Source organism: Cygnus olor, chromosome 1 (genome assembly GCF_009769625.2).
Source record: "Cygnus olor isolate bCygOlo1 chromosome 1, bCygOlo1.pri.v2, whole genome shotgun sequence".
In the NCBI taxonomy this organism is placed as follows: Eukaryota; Metazoa; Chordata; class Aves; order Anseriformes; family Anatidae; genus Cygnus; species Cygnus olor.
In genome coordinates this window covers 156,911,502-156,935,415 of record NC_049169.1, presented here as the reverse complement: position 1 = coordinate 156,935,415, position 23,914 = coordinate 156,911,502, and the positions used below count along the sequence as shown (strand labels likewise).

The 23,914-nt window shown below is 36.4% G+C and overlaps 1 protein-coding gene across 1 annotated transcript; it reads right to left on the bottom strand.

The window, feature by feature from the left end:
• Window positions 1–22,111: 22,111 nt before the first annotated feature.
• Window positions 22,112–23,198, bottom strand: LOC121060794 (feather beta keratin-like). Its single transcript, XM_040538915.1, has 2 exons — window positions 23,078–23,198; window positions 22,112–22,861 (listed from the first exon to the last, which is right to left on the bottom strand). The coding sequence occupies exon 2, from the start codon at window positions 22,838–22,840 to the stop codon at window positions 22,544–22,546; it is 297 nt and encodes a 98-aa protein (XP_040394849.1). The 5' UTR covers window positions 22,841–22,861; window positions 23,078–23,198; the 3' UTR covers window positions 22,112–22,543.
• Between the last annotated feature and the right edge of the window lie 716 nt (window positions 23,199–23,914).

Here is a 23,914-nt window from a genome sequence, read left to right as displayed (position 1 = left end):
TGATCTAAAACATTCTATGGCATGCCAATCATTTTCTTCCAACAAAGAAATTACCCACTGCTGGAGTGTCACTTGTGATACAGGAAACTACTGACAAAAAAATGAAGCACTGAATATAATGCATCACAGAAGACAGAACTCATCCAGAGAAGGATATCTCAGAAAACGCAGATGAACCTCACCAGAGATCATCACCTTCACCTTTCTGATGAACTTTTCTCCTAAACCCATTTAGCCCTGGATAACTTGTTTTATTCCCCACTGGGGTTAAAAGGGATCCACCTGGTGTTAAAAGAGAAATGTGAATTGTTTGGTTACCTTGAAAGTTCCGAAGTAAAAATAGTCATGTTAGGTGTAAGGAGAGTAAAAACCTTTTTTTTTTTCACTGACTATTTCAGTAGGACAGATTTTCATTCTAACTTTTTTTTTAAAATTCATCAGCCAACAAAATGCTAACATTATGTACTTCTTTATATGATCTTTATCAGATCACCTGAGATATTCCCTGAACAGTACAAGAAAACAGACACTAAATAGTATGTTCTTTTTTTCAGGACAAAGCACAATCATATCTCAGATTATTTGGTATTAATTACCTCTCCTATCTATTTGTACCTAATGAAGATAGTGGCATAGAACATTGTAATTGCATTTTACTTCTTTCTTTTTGTTTTCTTAACTTAAGCAGGACTAGTATTTTTCCTAAGAATGACTGGATTCTAGACTCAGCATGTTATTTTAGTGTGCAGGGAAGCTGGAACCCTTTCTGATTCACAGGAACAAATAAATGCCATGATTTTCAAGAAGGCTATAAAGGTCATATGCAGATTTCATTAAGATTGACAGGAGACTTTACATTGACCTTAATGGAAACCAAATTACGCAGAGAAGCAGGTTATGCTGATTTGCAAAACAGACCATACCCTTTCCACACACATAAGATAGTACTACTTTGGAGAAATTCTTCAAAACTAGAGGGCATACGGGCTGTGAATGCCGTAGACTTTCCAGAGAGAAAGAGTGGCAAAGAGAGTTCATACACGGACAATTACAATCGATACTTAAATCTGTGGTTATCCTTTGCAAGATGACTTTTTTTCCGTTATTACTGTAATAATGTGCACTTAACTCCATTTATACGAATATTTAAATGGTCCTTAAACATTTTGAATTATTGGAAGTGGTCATCTAGAGACTCATGGATTTCAAGTCCATATGAGATGACTGGATATAGCTTTGTTCTTTCCTTAACTCTAGACCACTAATTTTCACCTCCTTCCTAGAGATCTTAGAAACCTGATTTCATTATTTTATTTCATTAGAAGTTTGTTACTATGAAAACCTTCTGTCCATACCTCCCTTTGAATTTGCCTGATTATCTCCAATATCAAATTGCAGGGTATGGGCTGTCCTACTTCATGTGCCTGAGTGAACAGTGGCAAGCACAGTATCCATGGTCAGCACTGCTACCAGTCTACTATCAACAATAATAAAAAATGAAAGCTCTGTCTGAGTGTGTGTGGTGGTTTCACCCAGCTGGGCAGCTGAACTCCACCACAACCAATCTCTCACTCCCCCTCCTCAAAGGGAAAGGGGGAGAAAATATGATGGAAAGGGCTCAAGGGTTGAGATAAGGACAGGGAAATCACTTAATTATCATCACAGGCAAAACAAACTTGGCATAGGGAGATTAATAAAGATTATTGCCTATTACTAACAGACTAGAGCCACGAGAACCTAAAAGCAAACTAAAACCGCTTTCCCCCCATCCACCCTCTTCTGCGTCCTCCCTCTGAGCAGCACAGGTGAATGGGAAATGGGACTCAGTCTATAGTGCTTCACCACTGCCACTCCTTCACAGTCACTCTCTGCCCCTGCTCCATGTGGGGTCCCTCCCACAGGATGCCGTACTTCCCAAACTGATCCTGCATGGGCTTCCCACAGGCAGCAGCTCTTCAAGCGCTGCTCCCACATGGCTCCATACCACGGGGTCCATCCATCCCCCAGGAGCAAACTGCTCCAGCACGGGTCCCCCACGGGCAGCAGCTCCCCCCAGCACCCCTGCTTCTGCGTGGGCTCCTCTCCACAGGCTGCAGCTCTGGCCCGGGGCCTGCTCCTTGGGGGCTCTCCACGGGCCGCAGCCTCCTCCAGGCCACATCCACCTGCTCCACCGGGGGCTCCTCCATGGGCTGCAGCATGGAGATCTGCTCCATGTGGGAACCATGGGCTGCAGGGGGACAGCCTGCTCCACCAGGGGCCTCTCCACAGGCCACAGGGGGACTTCTACTCTGGTGCCTGGAGCACCTCCTGCTCTCCTTCTGCACTGACCTTGTTGTCTGCAGGGCTGGTTCTCACTCGTATCTCTCAGCTGCTGTTGCACAGCAGCTTTTTTTTGGTTCTTAAATCTGCTCTCCGAGAGGCACAACCAACATCGCTCACGGGCTCAGCTCTGGCCAGCAATGAGTCCCTTTTGAAGCCAGCTGTAGCTGGCTCTTATCTGATATGGAACAGCTTCTGGGCACTGCTCAGAGAGGCCACCCCTGCAGCCCCCTGCTACCAAAACCTTGTCACATAAACCCAATACAGTGTTTCAGCTACTTCTAATATCAGCACAGCAGTGGTTTGGTTGGTTAACTGATGCCAAAGAACCTAACTGAATTCAATGAAATTTTGGGTGTGCTCATTTCCTAGTGCTGAGCATCCTCACTTACGATACTCCACTGAACACATTCAGGGTTTCTTGTGATCAGACCAGTTCTGGAGAGGTCAAACACTGCTTCAGTGTCAGCCTTTGAAACTGAAAGTGCAAGGGAATCCACAGGGAGTCAGGCCTCTCCTGCAGTGAAGAAGGCAAAACACCCTTTGCTCTTTATGTGCTATAGTTCGATTATTGTTTCTTTTGTTTGCACGTTAGTGGGCCTAGTCCTACCCATCTTCCAAGAGAAAAAAAAAACTATCTTGAAGTCAAAGAATTTTCTGCTTTTCAGGACCAACAGGTTTGGGCTGAGGCTTCCTTAGTGGAGTGAATAAAACTATCGATCTTGCTTTGTTATACAGAGATATGTGTTCTGTATCAAAATGTAATTTTATTTTATTTTATTTGAGGATATATTAAAACAGTACTTAAGGAGGAAGTAGAATGATCAAAAAATGCCCCAAATTATTCAGATAACGAGTAGATTAATTAGTTTCAGGAAATTTATATAACAGTACATATAAAATGAAATATGTCTAAAAATCTTTAGTATGCTGACTTGTTAGAAAAGCTTTTTATTAAGTTTAATGATCCATGGACACCATAGTCTGTGAAAGTGTTTGAATTCAGATTTATTCCTCACTAACTGGAGTTAAATTTTCTGTTAGCTCTGTAACAACCAACAATAAACACTCATGAAATGACAAAACACTACACCACCTCTAACCTCATATTTTAGAAAGAGGAGTTCTGCAGCAAACTAGTAAAGTAAAAAATGGTAAACCATACTATTATGGATTATTAAATCACAGTGATTCAAAAAGCTGGTTGCAAAATTCCTGTTAATTTGCTGGAAATCCTGAAGAGTTTTACTTCTATGCTGAAGTTCTGAAAAAAAGCTATATTCCACAGAGGGTAAAAAAAAAAAAAAAAAAAAAAAAAAATTTGGAGCTAAAGGGAGGTTATCTTAAAGGAGATTTGAAACTGTTTTATCTACAAAATGAAAAGTTTGCTTTGTGCCTGGAAACTAAGCACTCATATGGCAGTTTCTGTATTCCTAAATGTAATGCAAAGAGATTGATACTAACATTAATGTAATTCAGAAGAAGAGGTATGAATAAAAATGAGAATTAAAGAATGGAAATATATTCTACCAAAAACTCACTAATAATGTGCTTTTGCTTTTAGAATTCTGCTTTAGAAAAGATTAAGAGCATAATTCACCTCTGTGACCAAGCAGAACTCTGTACAGAAAACAAGGTGGAAGGTTTTAGCTCAAATGTGGAGGGGGTGCCAGAGGCTGAGGAATATATTTTGGGACTCCCATGAACCTCTCTGGCATACAAGAATAATTAGGAGATGGGACACCAATGGAAGCCAGCAGTGTAGTCTCCCAGCCTGTTTGTCTTTGCTCCCCAAAATGAGAGAGCTTCAAAGAAGGTCACTCTTGCAAGCCTTGTTTCCAAAATAAATGTGAGGGAGCCACGCTATATGGGCTCCAAGAGTAAAAGGTTTTGACCTGAACCATGTGCAAGCACATATATGAAAATGGATAGTTGCACCTGAAAAACACATTTTTCACATTTTTTTCAGTATATTATAAACTGCCAAACCCTTGCAAAATCACATCTTCATTTCTGGCCTGAAGTAAGAACATCTTGAAAAGGTACTTGGCCTTAGAATAACATGGAAAACCCAACTAGTAAGGTATAAGCAACCTATTCTCACATGGAAATTTTAAAGTAAAACTTCTGTGTCTGAGTTTATCATCACATGTTCCCCTTTTACCAAATGAGAGAAGCACACATTTTCAGGATATGATATATCTAATTTTGAGACAGATGTGTGAGATAAATGTACTGCCTTTTGGAGGTGACATTTTTCTCTCTCCATTGATCACTAAGGTGACCTAGGATGAACTAGATCATGTTTTGATGTCTGCTTTGTAGAGAAAAGTTGAGAATAAGTGTTTCTCAAGTTAGATTTTTGTTTTTTCTCCTGAAATAAAATGTTCCAATCCCTCCAATCACAAAGAAATCATGAGAAATATTTTTCTTTAAGACTTATATTTCTCTTTCCCAACAGTATTTTTAAATGTGTTTGCTCTTCAAGAATCAAATCATACAAATTAAAAAATATAATGAAATTGCTTAAAGATAGTTGAAAATAAAGAAACAGCTTTCACCAAAGATCACAATTTTCTCAGAAATGTTAACAAACCTTTTCCCATCTTTTTTTTTTTATTTTTCCCAAGCATATATCAGTTTCAGGATACCAGCTCTGAGAGTCCCAAGAAATTGCATTTGCTTCCATTATTTGTTTAAGAAAAACATTGGATATAACAGACTGTCATCATCATGTTGTATCTTCATTTTCCCAAAGTCCTAATAAAAAAATATCAAGTCCAATTAAATAGGTCATTCATTTACAACTATCAAAGATTCACTATAAAAATCAATTTTTAAAGAAAAGTATGATTTCCAAAACAAGGATATATACAATATATATACTATATGCATACATTTTCTCCCTTAATATATTTTCTAAAAAGGTGATGAAAGAGAGCCAACGGATCTTTCTTTGTCGTTAAATTACTGAAGGAGAAACTGTGGAAACAACGTTAATAACCTCAGTTTATTTTTGCTTTTTAGTGTAATAGGGTTGTGTGGCCCTGTATGAAATACAGTTGCTTTGATCATGTTTTGGTCTTTCCCCCTCTTCACTCCATTGTCTTTGCTTGTGTTACAGTGGGGTGAAGGGAAAACTTCATCCAAACCATAATCCTCAATCTTTGGTTGGTTTTGTTGTTGTTGTTGCTGTTGAAAATCACACTTTCAAATTCATCTTCTTGTCTGAGACTGCTTCCTTTGAAGTCCTAGGATCCAATGCTAGCACAACTCACAGCAAAACTAACTAACTGCCTGTTAAGAATTTTGAGGAGTTTTAGACTTTTTCAAATCTGTTATCTAGTGGCTGAATCTCACAGGCACTTCAAATTCAGATGAACTAAAAAGCCACTAAAAAAAAGCTTAGCACAAATTGGGACCACAAAGACCTTTTCTGATACAGCTTTCCACTTGAGATAGAGGTGTGCTTAAAGAACAGAACAAACAAACAAATACGTAAACCAACAAACACTTTTTGCTATTGACTATGTGAAAAATCTGAGGGCTTCACATCACAGGAAGATTACCAGACCTTACTCAGTTCCTCTGTGCTGGTTGCTTTTGTCCATGCTTGATATCTTCATGTCAAAATGCTAGTGATAACATGGAAAACTGTGGTGTAAAAAGTCTACTGATGCAAACTATCATAGCTATACAGTAGGAAAAAAAGAATTATGAGAGTTTATAACTCCAGAAGTGCTGGTTCAAGTCAATATACTGTCTCTCTTTAAAATAGGTTGATAACATGTTTGAACATATTTCCTAAATTTCTGAACAGATGGGTTTTCCTCTCATAAGAACTTTCTCCAATAAGGAACAGTTTCTTCTTTAAGAAGAGAATTGGTTCGTATCATCCTCAAATCTACAGGGTATGACTTCAACATGGTTTAGGAAACTTTAACCACAGAATACATTTTTCTAATGAGATTATTTAGTTAATTTTAGAAAAACAAGTTATACAACTAGTTTATTTCTTGATTAAAATACTCATTTCAGTGTATTTAGTAAAGGAAGAGTACATACTAATCCACCAAGTGAAATATCCTGAAGGGAAAAAAATGTTAAATGCTTCTTTTTCCCTAAGAAAGTTCAAATGCCTATGGCATAATCCTAATCAAGATACTGTTTCTCTTAAAAAAAAAAAAAAAGTCTGTAAGTTTGGAGAATTCTGTGCAATTCTTAGTGACTATAGCTAGTGGCTATATTCAAATACTTTTAAATGTCTAGAAATTTTCTTGACATAAGTTAAACATTTCCAAAAATGAAAAAAAAAAAATTTAAAAAGGCTACATTTAATGGATATCTGCCTTAGTTCTGCATACTCTATCAAGACTGTTCTTTGTGATTATATTTTATTTATTGATATACTTTTCTTCTAAGAAACTATGGTTTGGTGATTTCAATACAGTAGTCCACAATTCTAAACACTTTTTAATTTTAAGAAGATTTGTGTTCTCCAAATACTAGGCACTTCCTGTATGCAATTATGATAGATAGCAAATGCAGAAAAGCTCTTAGCCTGACTAAAAGAAGGGAAGAAAAAAAAATTAAAAAGCAGGGGTGGTGGGGGGGGGAGTAGCAGGAAGGGAGGGCCTTAATTTTTAATTTTTTCTTTTACCATGCATTCTACCTTTTTCTCAGCCAAAGACTAAATAGAGGCATGTAATGCAAATAATGAAGTAAATTGTCTTCCTCATAATCAAAACAGAATGAAAATGTTTATACTGAATTTTAGCTTTTAGAATTTACACATAAAAGGCAGGATTCGTAAAACATGAAGTATTTTGCAGTGTGACTGTCTACATCTCAGTTAATCATCGGTGTTAACTTTAAAGTCAAAGAATAGAAATGGGGACTTCCAAGACATGATTCAACTTACCCTAAACTAGACTTTCAAAATGGGTCAACTAATCCGAACCCCTATTTTCTCTCTGCATATTCTTTAAGAATTCTAAGAATTCTAAGATTAAGAATTCTAAGACTCAGACACACACAATGTGGGCATTACATTTAGTCAGAAGAATCCCTCAGACTCAACTGAAATGCACATACTTTTTAAAATAACATTGATTTGGTTATAAAATGCAATCATTTACTTACTGGTAAGTAATTCAGACTGATTATCATGTTTACCAAAATTTTTACAATATATAATGTAGAACGTTTCTAGCAGTTTATGTTTTGAAATGTACTACCATATGTCCTGACTGGAATATTTGTTTTCTCAGTGTTTTAAAATGATGTCATGTTATATGTTTTCCTTCTGATCACCACAAGAAATACACTAATGCTTTCTTCCAAAATACCATTTTGTTCCGTATCAGTGCATGATCTGGTCCCTTCTCACAGACTGAGACAAAGACAAAAGCCAACCAAATAGTTAAGTCTTCTCTACTTGGTAGCAGCTGTCTTTCAACATCCTTATAGCTTAACATGATTGCTGACCTTTCTACTATAACTTCCTGACAGTGAAGACACTGAATCCTGATATCAGAGCTATAAACATCTTTGGACTTTACAGTCTGCATAAAGCAGAAAGAAGCAACATATCTAATCTATATACAATCTAATATAGAACTTTTTTGTTTAAAGCATTAAAAAAAAAAGTGACAATAGTATGAACATATTTCATGGAGGTGGGGAAAATAGATTATTGATATTATATTTTTAAAATATAACACAAAAAATCTAAGAATATTAAAGCTCAATCACATTTAGATCTAAACACCGCCATTTCACTTTTTATTTTCTAAAATTATTATTGTATTTGAATTATAAAAAATTAGAAGAGATGGTGATATGCATGCCTCATTTCACAGCTGCACTACTTGATGGTCTGCCTGGCCTTGCCCTGATGATTTAAATGAAGGGGAAGCTATAGTAATAAAGAATACTGTGCTGTACCTCTGAAGCAGTCCTGCAAAGAATGATAATACATGAACAGGATCTCAGGGTTTTTTCTGTGGTTTCTTATAGTCTGTAAAAAAAAATACATAAAAAGTGATAAAACAGTAACGTTTAAAATAAGAAATAAACGCATGTAAAACACAATGCTTTAAAGCTTCCAGCAGCGTTGCAGCATTGCAAAGGTACTCTCTTGCGAACAGTGCCTTCTAATGGTTTTCTTGAGAATAGCTGGCATAAGTATTCACAAAACTGGAGGAGCATCTTCATGTTGCATCAGAGCAGGCATCTGAACATTATTAAGAACATTGACGATATACTTATTGTCAGAATCCTGCTTTGTTATAAATTAGAGAAATTACATTTTCAGTATAATCTTATCATTTTAGGCATTGTTCTTACTTTACTGCTTAATGTTTAAACTTGACTTCAACATGAAATAGTCACAGATTGTGTGAGCTCTTTATTGGTTTTAAAACTGAACTGCAATCATTTCAGCAGTGAAACCATAAAAAAAAAAAAAACTTTTAAAAACAGTAAATAAAAATATTTTTTGATCTAGTGATCAAGAAATAAAATGGAGAAGGTATTGATAAGCAGCGGAAAAACCTCTGAATTATAGTGTTTACCCATTAGTAGCTAAATGTAAAACTTGAACCACAATAAGCATTTACTCCTTCACTACTTCTATCTTCCTTTAACCATAACATGCTTATAAAGGTACTTCTTACTTCATTATTTAATTTCAAGTTATTCTTGGCTACGCATCTGTATTTTCAGTGTAGTGATTTTCATAGAATTAATATGGAAAAACAACCTTTATATACAGAAGAAATACCATAGCAGGAGCATGTCTCTATTGCACTAAGATGATTTAAAATAAACAGAACAAGAAGCTTCCTACAGAGCTCTAAGCCACCCTATAGATTTCAGTATTCCTGTCACAGAATTCTGTAAAAACCTGTAGGGATGACAACATTCTCTTAAGCTGTATAGCATTTTTTTCACCTGCAGTCACAAAGACAAACAAGGATGATCACTGTAATAAAACTACAGGCCATGTTTTATGAAGCTATAAACACAAGCTTCAGCCACAAAATAAGCTAGCTGTCTAGCTTACCCAACAGACAGACACATTTCCAGAGCCTATAAAATATCTCTGAGCTTCTAATTATTAAAGTACCAAGCTGTGACCTGTGTAGTTCAGGTAGTTCAGTGAGTGTCTTATAATGATGTGTACTTGATGCTACCAATATCTATGTTGCAATATCTAGAGGAACTTCCACAGCATTTAATGAGTTGTAATTATGGTTGACCTTGTTCTTGAGGGCATGGGCTGTGCATGCATTATAAAACAAAATTCCATCATAAGATTTCTGTTAAAGGATCTCCAGTGCTCTGCTCTCCTTACAGTGCAGAACTCCCATTATTGTTAGTACAATATGCAAAAAATACATAAATATGAGAAAAATCAGATATAGGTCATGTCTGCCAGACCATAGAAATGGAGGTCTGGAAGATACATCAAGAGACTGGAGAGTGAAGTACATTCTACAGTCTTCTCAATAGCTTTTTTACTGTCTTGTTCCATTCTTAAACTTAGACCAATATTCCTAATACTAAATATAAAACTGTTTTTTCCTTCAGATGAAAGTAATGTCTTATTGTTCTTCCCTGTACTTACTTGCTAGATACAGGGAATAACTCAACATTTCCTAATAGAGACAGTCTTAAACGCGTGAAAGATCAAATCATGGAGACCATGCCTTCTCCCAGTTAATGCTTTCCAAACCTTTTAGTATCTTTTAGTTTTCTTTTGAATTCTGTCTAAATTGACTACATCTTTTTAAAATTGGGTGACCAAAGTTGAAAGAATACTCTATCTGAGGCTTCTCCTATTCTAGTTAAAGTGTGATAATGAATTTCTTCTCATGATTCACATGCAGTGTTTTAGCTAATGCATGTCAGAATAAAAATTGCCTGTTTTACAGCACACTGGATGGATGACTCATTTTTAGTTTGTGTTCAAGTATGATTTCAAAATTATTTTTTCTAGTACTGCTGCCCATCCATTTTTTCCTTTATACATATATATATATTATTATTACTTTTTATTTATTATTATTATTACTTTACTAAAGGTCTTTGCTGAGGCCCACTTTATTCAAATCTCCTCTCCTTGTGGTGACCACTTTTACTTCCAGTGTGATTCCTTCCTATGTATTGTAGCAGTGCAAATTTTAGAAAAGTATTTTTTTATTTGGGCACTCAACCTAATAATGAATTTCTCAGGGTGCCATGCAGATCAGTTGCTCCCAGGAGCCAGGGTCTCCCCATGGGTGGGCACGGCAGGGACTCACAGCCAGGACCTACTCCACCACCTCAGCGAGGAGCCACAGCCCTGGGCTCCAGGCACCTCCCTGGGGACAGGACAAGGCCAGGAAGGGAAATCAAATCAATAAGCAAGTCAGTCAAGTCACAATCAGCAGGAACAAGGCCAGGCAGAGATACAGCTCAGGCCACAAACAAGGGCCTTGGCTAAATTGCAACTCCCAAGGGCTAGAAGAGGGAACACGCCCAGCTTCTCCCGCCTCTTTCTTCTACCGCTCTTCTCCAGCAGTCTGGGTAACAGCTCTAGACCCATGTTTTATCAAAGCTTGCCTTGTATGCAGGCCACCAAATCCCTTTCTGGGTATAATGGGGTGCTCCAGACCCCAGCAGAAGTGCTGATCAGAACTGGGGCCTAGGACACAGTTGCTTGTGACCTCACCTAAAACTCACTTCCACTTTAACCAAAAGTGACCAAACACTATTCTTTGTCTACGTCTTACAACCACATTTGTGCACCTACTTTGTGGTGACATCATCAGCATAGTGATATTTTGATTCGCTATGACTCATTTCTTTGTTGAGAAGAAGCAATATGAAGAGCCTTTCTTCATATTGAAGTGCAATATGAAGTTCATTTCTTTTTGACCCCTATTGAATAAGCAGGTTACAGACACAAACAAAGAAGATACACTGGCTTATGGTTTAAATATCATGGAGTTTTGATCACTTTATTAGGCTTCAGTTGCTCAGAGGTTGACATCTTAGCAAGGTGTTCTAGTGTCTTAACAGGAATTGAATTTTAACCAATAGTTCTGTGACAGGCACCCAGTCATGTGGGTCTCAAGGTAAAAGCAGATCCTGAAGCAAGTTCTGCAAATATTTAGGAGTGACTCAGTTGGGTGTCTTTTTGCTGTCAGGCATCAGCATCTCTTGAGTGAAGAAAAGAAATTCTAATGATGCCGTTTGAAAAAACAGGCATTGGGCAACCACTGCATGGCTTATGTTTACATCATTGTCATTTATAGAATGATATGAAGTTTTATTTTTAAAAAAACTAATAAAGCTGTGGAGGTTTTTAAGTAGTAAGTCACAGAAGGTGTGTTAGTTAAGTGATTAATACATCAATAATTCAGATACCTAAAAAGAGAAATCTGTGTATAGGTAGGTTATTTACTCAAAACCCTATCATCTCTCATGTTTTTCCACCAGTCCACTGTTTTATTTGTTTTCCACTGTTTTATTTGTTTGTTTGTTTGCTTGTATTTTCTGGCATCCCCTGTGATGTCTCTGACTTTACTCCTCATTTTAAAATTTGTATATCCTTTATTCCCTCCACATTCTATATCACAACTTTGTCCCTTTTTCCCTTTTTAACTTACACAAACAGACGTTATTTTATGAAGTCGTGAGCCCTGGAACCTCCATACCTTTGCAGTAAATATTTAATCTGAATTTTCCTTCAAAATGGGAAAACAAAACCTATAAATATTTTTTTCACGAGATTTTTCTGAGGGTCTTTTTCCCTTAGCGAAACACTGTAATGTAATGCAACCTTAAATATCTTGATTAATGCTGCCATCTAATGTCCGTTGGAGAGATTAAAAAACATTTCATTCAAACACATGCAGTGTTCCAGCTCCCTGACCTATTTAAGGCCTATGTAGATTTTTCCTAGACTCTGCTTCAGTGCAGATATTCAGTGAAGTGTTAAACAGTGCATTTACTAGAAATGTTTTTTGTCTTATTTTTTGTTTTGTTTGTATTGTTTTGTTTTGCCTTTCTTCCACACAGGAATATCTAGATAAAAGAACAATAATATAGATTTAAAATTTGCAATTTAATAGGCATATGAATTTATTTATCTTAATACTTTTTATATGCTTGGCTTCCTTCAATATCTGTCTTTCCCACCAGCAGTTTATACAGAAAGATTATTTTTTTCTTATGGTCTGTGAAAAGAAATAAAATTACAGACAAATACTATTCATTTTGCAGGGTCAAGACCTGGCCCATCTCAAAAGTTATAAAATTATCTCAGTCATAAGGGTTTTTTATTTTAGAATAAATTTAAGGCACAAATGTTCCAGCACTTATATGATAAGAAATCTGTCTTAACAGTTCATAAATCATATTCTTTTTCTCCTAGAATTACTTTATTCATGTCTGCACTTGAGGTTAGAATGCTAAACAAATATATCTCAGGAGTCTTTCAATAACATCTGCTTTTCTCCATTGATTTTATAGGTAGTTAAACATTAGTTTTAACAGATCTGGATCTTAAAACTTGAAATGCCTTACTCCAGCAAAACAGAGTTCCAGCTAGATTGTTTTTACCACTAAGAGGATGTGCCATAGATTATGAGTATTTCCCTACCAATCAGTGCCGCATTATTTGCATTAGTTTAATGTCAGTGTATGGTTTGGCAGGCAGCAACTTTGGTGGAATGAAGAGAAATGGAAGTTCTGAGCCTCTTCTTGTGCACAAACTGGTTGAGAGATCATAAAAAAGCATGTCTCTGGATGAAAATGAAAAGTCTGAGCAGAATCTACTCATTGTCCTCCTAAAGATGTTATAATTTTTTTTCATTTCACAACTTTCTCATCTCTAAGGACGTTATTGGTCCTTCTCCTATAAATCACATCTTTCTCCTGAGATGAATTCCCAAAAATCCAATCGTTACTCCAATTGCTCTATTAGTAAACAACATAGATCCTGCCAGTGCAGCTGCTTGTCATCAAAAAGTCATCTTCCCTAATTCTTGCAGTTTGGGATTAAAAATGGGATATATTTTCAGAAAGTCTGGGTTATATACACTTCTGTAATGTCAGTGGAGCAGTTTTATAGAATTATACTGTGGGTCAACTTAGCTATAAAACAAACTATTTTACATACTTTTAGACTTATTCATAATACTGCGGATCATTATCACTGTGCTAAACAGCTCCTGAAAAGTAACGAGTAAAATAGTTAAATAGTTCAGTGCATTGAATAACTAAGCTTTCATTCAGATATGTTTATTCCTTCCCCTCCAACAACCACCAAAATGAAACCAGCGTAAGGAGCAATTCACAGAAGAAGAGATGAGGAAATGGCTGTTTCTACACTTAACTCCAACATTTTTTTTCCACAGTAATGAGAATCAGCTGCCAAATGAGAAGACTGTGACAGGCTCAAAGAGAGGACTGGATGAAAGAGATGAAAAAGACCTCATCTAGCTAAAATCTAGGAAAACCTTTGATGTGATGCCAAAATGACAAGTTGTTCATTTAACTGAAGAGGCTGACATTAGTAAATGAATTAGCAAATGAGATGAGCTTAGTAAATAAATCCATAAATTAACTAAGGAACTGGGTAAAGCAGAGGTGGCAACAGGTTACATGGAAAAGGATGTTTCTCCAGCCAGGTTGAAAAAGGGTGACCAGTAGATTTTCCAGATCAATGCTGAAATTGATTTTATTTAATATTTTGATTATAATAGACCTACACAAAAAGTCAGTATCTATAGGTAGAATCTGAATCTTAAATGAAGACTGGAGATGTTCAGTACTGAATGTATCAATACTGAGGGCTGGACTAGTAAAATAAGAAGGTATACATCAGAAATGTTAGATTAAACATTTAGAGACCAATACAAGACAAATGATATTGTGACCTGAAAATTTAGCATCCTACCTAAACTGACAAGAAGAAAAACAATTATGTTTCCCTGGAAGCTCTGAGTTGCCAATGTAGTATAGACAAAGCAAATATAATCCTTCTCAGCTACAGAAATATTAGTTCTGCTGTCCTACTGAGAAAGTGGGATACCGCACATAATTCTGATAAACCTATTAAAGAAAGAAGAAAAAGAAAAACTTCAAATAGATACAGAGGAGATCCTGTGGGCTTAGGAAGATGAGGAAAGAAACCCAAAGAGCAGGCTTACCTAGTTTTAGTGAAACAAAGTCTGAGAAAGAATATAATTTGTGGCCCTTTACTTCTTTCACCGAGGGGCAAGAGAAAAAAGAGAAAAAAAAAAAGTGGGGGGGGGGGGGGGGATTATAGTAAGAATTAAGGCCACTTTGCAGTCAAGAGAAAGTAGGACTTAGAGGCAGAATTTGACTGCTTTATCTAAAATTTGTACTGCAATATCATATAAATGGCATCCTAGAAGTGCATACTGTATGATTAGCTCAGAAATGGACTCCTAAAATGCAGTAGCGAGTGTATATTTCTAACATTCACACATTAAAATAGAGGCTGTATGGGGTACTGTACTGCCCAGGTCCCACAAACTGAGGAGAAAATTAAAGCCATTCTGTGACAGAGATACAGAATGAACTCAGAACAATTGTTATTTGAGCCATTTATTTAGTACGTATTATAGTAAGTACTGCACATACTATCTTCAGTTCTCAAAGGACAAAAAAATATCTCCAGAATGAATGCAAGGACTGAGATTATTCAGGGAGTCCTTTTATCATCATAAGCTGTGGTCATGAGAATACAACTGAAATCACTTTATGTGAATCAACAAATCCAAAGCAATGAATGTAGCTATGCATTCACTTTGGGACCATGTTAGGCCTTTTATATTTTTTGTTTACAACCTGGCATTCTGAAGCATCATATAAAATCAACAGCTTTCACATTCACCATACAGGGCTCTGAAATGCCATGGAACACTATGATGAGCAAGAATGAATACTGCACAATTAACTTCATTTATAGACACATTCTGTCCATGCAAGTCCATTACATACAGACTATGCTTTTGATATTGTCCTTCTTTTATGCAGAGAATGCAAAGAGATGAACATTTTTCTGTGTTTATAGCTGTGATGCTAAATTATTTTTAAAACCCTTTGTTAGCTGTGTGTAAACAACAATGCTAATGACAATGGGTTGACAGACAAGCAAATAAATGAAACCTTTCCTCTGTTATTAACAGTTGTTAAATCAACTCTAAGATTAATTTAAATATGACATTGATAAATATAATTACTAATCTAAAATCTACCTACAACTATTAATTTCTCCTTTGTATATGCATATAGAATGTAGGTCACTGGAACTCCCATCTGACTTTGATGTTTTTGAATTTAGTATAAAATAAGATAATCACAATTATTGCTATGGAATCAGTACATCTGACTACATATACCTGTAACTAAAAGTGAGTAAGTGGATATCTCCTCATCATCTAAGTGTTATAAGAATTTGAGGGAGTTATAAAACCAGATTTTCTAGGTATTTATGTTTTACTTTCTGAATGACATGAATTTACCATAGATTATTTATTTTTCTGAGTTAATTTATTGTGGTGTCCAATGAATCTCAGAAGAAAAAGTCACAATAAAATCCACTAACATCATTCTGAAAATGACACTTTGAATTTCAAACATCTCACTGCCTTTTTCTATGGAGTATGTTGGGATATACTGCTTTATACAGATGCAAAATATTACATGCATCAGAGTAGCAGAGTAGTAGATAACATATTCAACTGAAAGAAAAAAACACTTTCAGCATCAATATCTTTATAATTTTTGAAAACTCAGGTTACTGATATGCTGATGATATACCTAAGAGTTCAGCCATCAAATTAAAGTATTACAAAGGGAAATACTACTGTACTGCTAAAGAGCAGTATATCTCCATATACAAAATGGCCCAGCTGTTTAATTCCCTGAAATCAATGGCAAAGTACTAATTTACATCAGCTGAGGATTTGGATTAGTATGAAAGTTGGAACTGAAAATATTCAATTGTCTTTTTTAAAAGAGAGAACTATTTTAACTTGTCTAGTTAACAATAACTTCATATATCTCAATAATACTGTTTTTAGTCCTTCAGTTTCCTGAGATGACTGCTGACAAGATGACTTGTTTATTTGTTTGCTTGTTTGTTTTAAAGAACACTTGTAGGAGAGGAGAATGGATCATATAGGACAAATAATGCCTAATCACTACTTCCTAATTTCTCCAGATTTCATATTGGACTAATATGCTGGATAACTGTTTTTTGTGGTTTTTTTTTGAGTTTTTAAGATAAATACCATTCTGACTGTGGGGTTTTTCTTTACCGTGAAGTATTTGTTAATTGATTGGAAGAAATGTAGGATTTTTTTTTCCTTTATTTTGTAATTATTCTTTTAATAATACATTTTTTCCTTTATTTTGTAATTATTTTTTTAATAATAAATTATTCAAGATTCCTCTCATCACAGAAAATAAAAAATTGAAAAACTTACATTTTGGTGTCCTGAACTGACTTTACTAATGCTATTGATTTATCTTAAGTGCAGGTAGTTTTGACCAATGCACTCTATATTTTGTTGTTATGCTAATTAATAAAACTGTAATTGATGTAAAATGTAATGTATTATCTAACTTCCATCATTACTTGATTGTAAAAAAAAGATAATAAAATAAATAAAATGATAAAATAAAATAAAATAAAATAAAATAAAATAAAATAATAAAATAAAATAAAATAAAATAAAATAAATAAAATAAAATAAAATAAAATAAAAATAAAAAAGAAGAAAAAGAAACTATGGATCCAGTTGGTTGCACTCATACTTCATATGAGATCAGAGCTGAATTCTAAGCAGATTGCTCTTTGATCTCTCTTGTCCAGGTTACCCTGTCTACAAACTATATAGCCAGGAATAGCCATACAATCTAGTGATGTGGCTGATCAAAGAGTACATGAGCCATGAGTTAACATGATGATGAGCAAGCTGAGAAGACTTTTTCAGTACTTGGTTTGGAAAAGAGGGAAGACTTGATTTCCTTCCTTTTCTCAGTGTCCTTTCAGTTCTTATTTACACCTTGGAACAGTTGGAAATTAGGTTTAACACAATCAACTGTAAATATCCAATTCGAGCATTAAATTATTATACTAATCTTTCACACATGGAAACGTGATATTAAGGTCACCTAAGGTAAAACATCAAAATAAATTGGTAGACGGATCCAATAACTACTTTTAGCCAGAATGCAAAAATATATTTTAGGTATAGCTGGGAGTTATACTACACCAAGACTCAGGAATAAAATAGACTTCAGTAATCTCAGGGCTTTTGGTACAAAGTGCCAGCTTTCAGCAGATATGTCCATGTTCATAAGAGCTCCAGTTCATCTTGTGTTTTGGTCATTTTCTCTTAGAAGATAGTAATGCATTTTCAAACAAACAAACAAACAAACAAATATATATATATATATATAATAGTTGACAGATTAGTGAATTGTACTCTGAAACATGCTTTAAAATTTATGTTACATTTAGTATCTGTACAGAATCATGTTAACAAATTATTTACACTATAGAAACCAGTACCAGCTTCTCAGCATCTCTTAATAGTGTAGCTTCCCTGGCCTACTTTAAAAGGAAAGACAATTTATAAAGAAAATAATGTGTTTCTTCTAATTTTCCCAAGACTTCAAACAAACTGCAGGTACTTTGCTCTTGGTACAGAGACAAAACATGAAACACCTCAGCTCCAAAGGGAAATGTTTCAGAAAGTTGTGAGAACAATGGGATATCCTGGAAATTGTTCGATGGCCTTCACAACAGTGGAGACAAGTAACAGCTGCTGCAATTAAGGAGTCCAGTGGAAGCAAAGTGACAAAAATCAAACTGTGTATCCTTTTTGATCTCTGCACAATTCTGATATAGAAATAATAAGCATACAGACCAGATTCTATCACTGTGTTGTAGAGTTTCAGGATCCCATCATGCATATCTGCAAGACAATCAATGCTTTGGATCATATTGCCACCATTAGCTCTGACTTTAAGGTAATTATTTGGTCCACTATATAGTGTGTGATGCAGTATGAAAATGGATTTGTGCATTGACAAGGCCTGCACATAAAAATCTCACTGTTTGTGGTTTTAGTTGTATTATAAACAAGATTCAGAATATCCCTTTGCTTTTTATAAGACTATATAAGTTATGCTTTGTTTAAAATAAAAGCTGGTTACAAAAATTCTGACAAGTCAGAATAACATGAAGGAATATGGAATAGATGGAAATTCAAAGTTTCTATTTCAAAATCTACCAAAGAAATTATTAACATCCTTCTTCTTTAAGATCCTGAGCTGTTCTCTTGATCCAATTTTCATTAATTTTTATAATATAGATTTTTAATTGCTAAGGAATTTTAAATTGAACTCTTACTATTTTTACCAATTCCATTTAAACATATTTCTGGGATCAATCCATCTCATGCTATTTTCTTTAAACAAATCTTTGATATTTTCCCTACTCCACTTCCTGTTTACTACCTTTTTAGTGAAAGAATTTGGCAAGTATCACAGGCAAACTGTTCAAATCTATACAGAATTATTAGGTTTATTATCCACCAAATGCAAGTTGAAAAGTTTGTATCCACCTTAACTATTTAATTGTTAGTGCAGTTCAGCTATCTATCAAAACTAATAACTCTATTACTATCTAAATCTGACCTGGAGAACCCACAGATGAGATCCCATGCAGGCAGTGACAGAATTACTGCCAGGGATGATTTCAGATATGCTGAATACATGTGCCTTCTAGTAAAGTCATGTACACCACAATTCTAGAAAATAAATTTTGTTTCTTTTTCTTTTCCTCTTCTTCTTCAAAAACAACCAAGAAAAATCTAGAGTCCTGGTCTAAAAAATAGACTTTTCGTCAGTAATAATCCAGAATCTATTCCTAAATTTAAATGCAGGAAGAGGAATCCACACAAACTGTCTTGATATATGAAAACTTTTGAAATTACACCACCAATTGGCAAGGCAATGTAATTGCCTAGTTATTTGATTCAGTGTGTTTTCCCTCTGTCTCACTAGATGGCAGACTCAACAGGCCTTGGCTTGAAAGAAGTATCCCTTCAGGGGTCAGAAAGAAGTATCATTCTTATATAAAATGTTGTTCAAATACCCAAATATAAATGCTTTTTGAGACATCCACTTAAGCTGAACCAATTCATGAATACTCAGCCTCAGGCTACTGTGAATTATTCAACAGCATAAGTTCCCAAGACAGTCTATATCTGGTGGATTTTTTGACGCGTGTCCACTTCACAAATCCTGTGCAAAAGACTCACTCTGTAGTACATATTACACAAAAGAGTAGGTCTTAACCTTAAAATAACCAAAAGTACTTTCAGCATTTTTTATGGGCTTTCAGTCTCACATGTATAAAAACTGTCCTTAAATGACACTGAAAGAATAAAAATAATGGTGGATACTCTCTTAGCTGGAAAAATCAAACAGCAAAAGTGATTTTTTTTGTTTTGTTTTTTTCCCAATACTATATGAATTTTTAGAGATTATTCATAATCTAAAAATCTTGAAATTAAAAAATAATAATAATACATATTTTGGAGTTAAAACTGAGAAGAATTAATAAATTGGTTCCATGCAAAGAGTATGGGACTGAAAAGATGTGTTAATTTAGTGCTCCCATGCTCCCACTCTGGGTCTGCAACCATTATCTGATAAACAGGTTTTAAACTGAACATTTTGTAAGTTGCCAGTGTGCCCGAACACCCATTATTGCTAATGGAAGCTACCTACACACTCACTACTTTGTTGTGGATTTTTTTTTTTTTAATTTCCTTGAAAAGTACATTATCTAAAGCACTTAGCACTGTGGTAGCTAATAGCAAACGCAATTTAAACAGAAACACACTGATAATGTGTAAAAGGGATCTTAGCTTGTCTGTTCTACGTGATTCCATGCTGCTGTCTTCTTCTTTCATTTTTTTCCATGATGTGAAACATGTTAATTTGCAATGAATATATAAGCTATTAAAAATAAATAAATAAATAAATAAATAAGGCAAGATTACCATGAGAAATAGCTTATTGCTCAGATGGGGAAAGAACTACGATTTACGGTCATGGCTTGGATGTTTCATGTTGCCCATTTCAAAGCTGTGTAGCTCCACTAATAACATAAATTTGTAGTGTTACCAGTGAGACGGGAGCCTGACCCTGTTTAAGCAGAAAATAATTGTCCTACCAGCCTCAGCCTGTGTGACGCAAGGCACTCTATCCACACGGGGGCTCTCCTAGTAATACAGGCAGTTATCCAAAAATCTTCATACACCCTATACAACACTTTCTTCAGTCAAGCTGCATGACTAGAACTGGAGAAAAACTCATATCATTAGCAGGAGAAAATGACAAAGTTTTATTTGATCTTTTTATTTAATCCCAGAGAGAACAGGTTTGTGTGATATGTACATACACTTAGACATACCAGCAAAGAAGACAAGCTACCACATCACCTACAAGTGGCCATGCCTTCAAGAAACCATATCTTTTCCAACATTTTTATGTGAATATACTTAGATTACATCTGTGTATGTATCCCTTCTTCTAGTAGTCAATTTTATCTCTGATCTTCCCCTTTTCTGAAGGCAGGATAGAGTCAGCAATCCCTATTACGTGCTATTTGCAAAGATAACTTCTCAGACAAGCTGCTGTTGCTGCTGGAAATGAACCAATGTTAACTGCCTTGCCAGGCTGTTCCCATAAAATAAAGGAAAAAAGAAAAAAAGAAAAAAGGTAGAGATGGAAACAATCTTAATTCAGGTATCTTTTGGTGCCAATCTGTTTATTTGCAAAGGAAAATTACAGAGTATCCTCTCTTCAAACAGAATAAACAACAGCAGGCCAGCTCTTTATTCAAAAACCCAAGTCTGTTTTGCAGTCAGTTCTATGCCTAAAAGAAGCTCACTCTGTCTCTCTCTTGGCTTCCTCCCAGAGCAGCACTCACACTGCTTCCCTCACTGTCAAGTTGTTTTCAGACCCACAGAAATATGCCCTGGCTTCGTACTTGCTTACACATAGATATAGATGTGTAACTACATGCATTGCTTTGTTCGTTTAAATTTAAATATTGCAGTTATCATTTCCATGTGTATAAAAGGAAACCTCTCCAGCTGCTTAGGTAAGCTCCTGTTCACAACTTGTTGTGCTGATCTGTGTCTGGGCAAAAGTGTCCTACCATGTCAGGCACCAATAAAGAAAAAGCACTTAACTGCACCCTCAAATAGCTTGAATAAAACAGCGATAAACAGGTTATTCTGTGCATGAAACTGGCAGGAAAAAAAATGTAACACCACGAATTCCATCTCTCCACAATATCTATCTGAAGCCATATATTTAAAATCTGTTAATTATTTTGAAATAACTATGTGAAATTCAGCCAGGTCATGAAAAATAGATGATCTAATTTTTGTTTAATTGTTACATTAAAAGTAGAGGAGACTTACTGGAAATTACAAAAAGGTATTTTCTTAAGAAAAATTCTGTCTCTTACTTTTCTTTTTATCCTTTATTACTTTTATGGAATAACAGTGGACAGAGGAAAGTAGTCATCTCCCTTGAGGGTAGCTAACTCCTCCAGCCAGGAAGGAGGTCCACATTAGGAGCATATCCACCTACTCTTTTCCACTCCAAGATACTGCATTTCCCCCTGGACTGCTTGGCTGGGCATCCCGATAGCAAAAGGAACATGAGGAGACTCAGATTACAATGCAGCATAAACTTTAATGGGTATGAAGAAAGAATCAAAGCAGTGAATGCTGGAAGGAATCTGGTCCAGGCTGCCACAAGGGCAGCTGGCAGTCAGACACCCCTTCACCACATGCGATGCATGTCTTCCTCCCTCATGTGGCAAGAGGGAGAAGGAACAGGACACTTTCTTCTGGATGAACCCATGGCACAGGACAGCAGGAGACAACAAGGACTCGTGGTGCAGAGAAGAAAACGAGAGAAGAAGGTATCTGTTGGCCGTGTTTCCAGACAGTACAGGCTGGCACCCTGCCTTCCCTCTCTGGTCTGCAGGAGGGCACAAGGGTGCTCAGCCCATCTGGAAACCCCAGCCAGCAGCTCCATCCTCAGTTTGGAATCTGGCTTCAGGCTTCCCGGTTGATGCACTCACTGGACTTCCTCATGGGCTTTAGCAGGGCAGGCACCTTCTGCCATAGTACCGGCCACCAAAGCCAGAGAGGCCGAAGCCCCCAGAGGAGATGGGCACTCCCTCAGCACTCAGGATGCTGCCAACAGCAGCAGAGGTGGTGGATCCCACGGTGGTGTTCTGGGGGAAGGAGCTGAGGATGGGGCCTGGCAGGGTAACCACCACAGGAGACGGTTCAATCACCACCCGGGAGTCCTGGCACTGCCGCACACAGGGCTCGTTGCAGCTGTTGGCAAGAGGGGTCGGGCCACAGGGACGGCACAGATCATAGCAGGACATGGCTGCGGGATGGAAGTGCACCTGGGAGAGAGGGCAGGGAAAGCACATGCAGCGTGTGAGCAGCAGCCTGACAGCCTCTCCCCACAGTGGCAAGCAGAACAGTGATGGAGGGAGCAGAGTCAACAAACAAGGATCACACCAAGACCTACATGGAAGCAAAGACTTGGTTGAGGCCAGAAGACCAAGAGGATAAAGCAAGAGAAAGAAGAGAGTGAGGAGAAGGCAACTGCAGCTCACCTTGTTCACGAAGGAGGAGAAGGCAAGAGAAGTCGATGAGGAAGCCTGCTGTTGGACGGGCTTTTATAGTGCTCCAGACTGCCCCAGGTCCAGAGACACCATTTGCACTTGTAATGTGTTTACCTACAAGCTCATCTTGTATGCAAAGCACTGAAATTAAGTAAATGGGAACACTGTTTTATGTTCCCAGTAATGCTACCTTTTAATTTCCCTGTTCATGACATGCCTATTTTGCCACAGAAGCTCCTTTCAAGTGACAGGATTAGAGACCAAAATATTTCCATTGGAAATGATACATCAGCACAGGAAAATGATGCAGCCTGCGATGAGGGGTATCCAACCACAGGATTTGATGACAGCCTCATAACCTAAGGGACTTGCTTTGAGGATTTTAAAAATGCTTAACACACATTTCCTTCCCATCCTAAAATACAAGGCAAGACTTGAAAACACTTTCCTATGACAGGGGTGGCCACCACCAAAGCTTCACATGATACATAACTCTGTCTAAGTATGAACTTGCCATTCAGGTTGGATACCCTGATGGCATTTAGACTGTCTGCAATCTAACATCAGGAGAAATTCACATGTTGTTTGGAATTTCTTACATTGCTTAGCTCTCATTTAAAGTCTTTGTCTTTTAGAGTTAATCTTTTGCTACAGTGATGTGTATGTGTGACTAGCATAGGACACTAACTGGGGGACACCTCACCTATCATGTCCCTATTCTCCCCAGAGTGTTTTTTTTCTTCTTTCTTTTTTTTTTTTAATTTTCAACTCTCCTGTTAGGTCCTTGTACCTGCACAGGAGGCAGTGGGCTTTGGCTGTGGGCATATC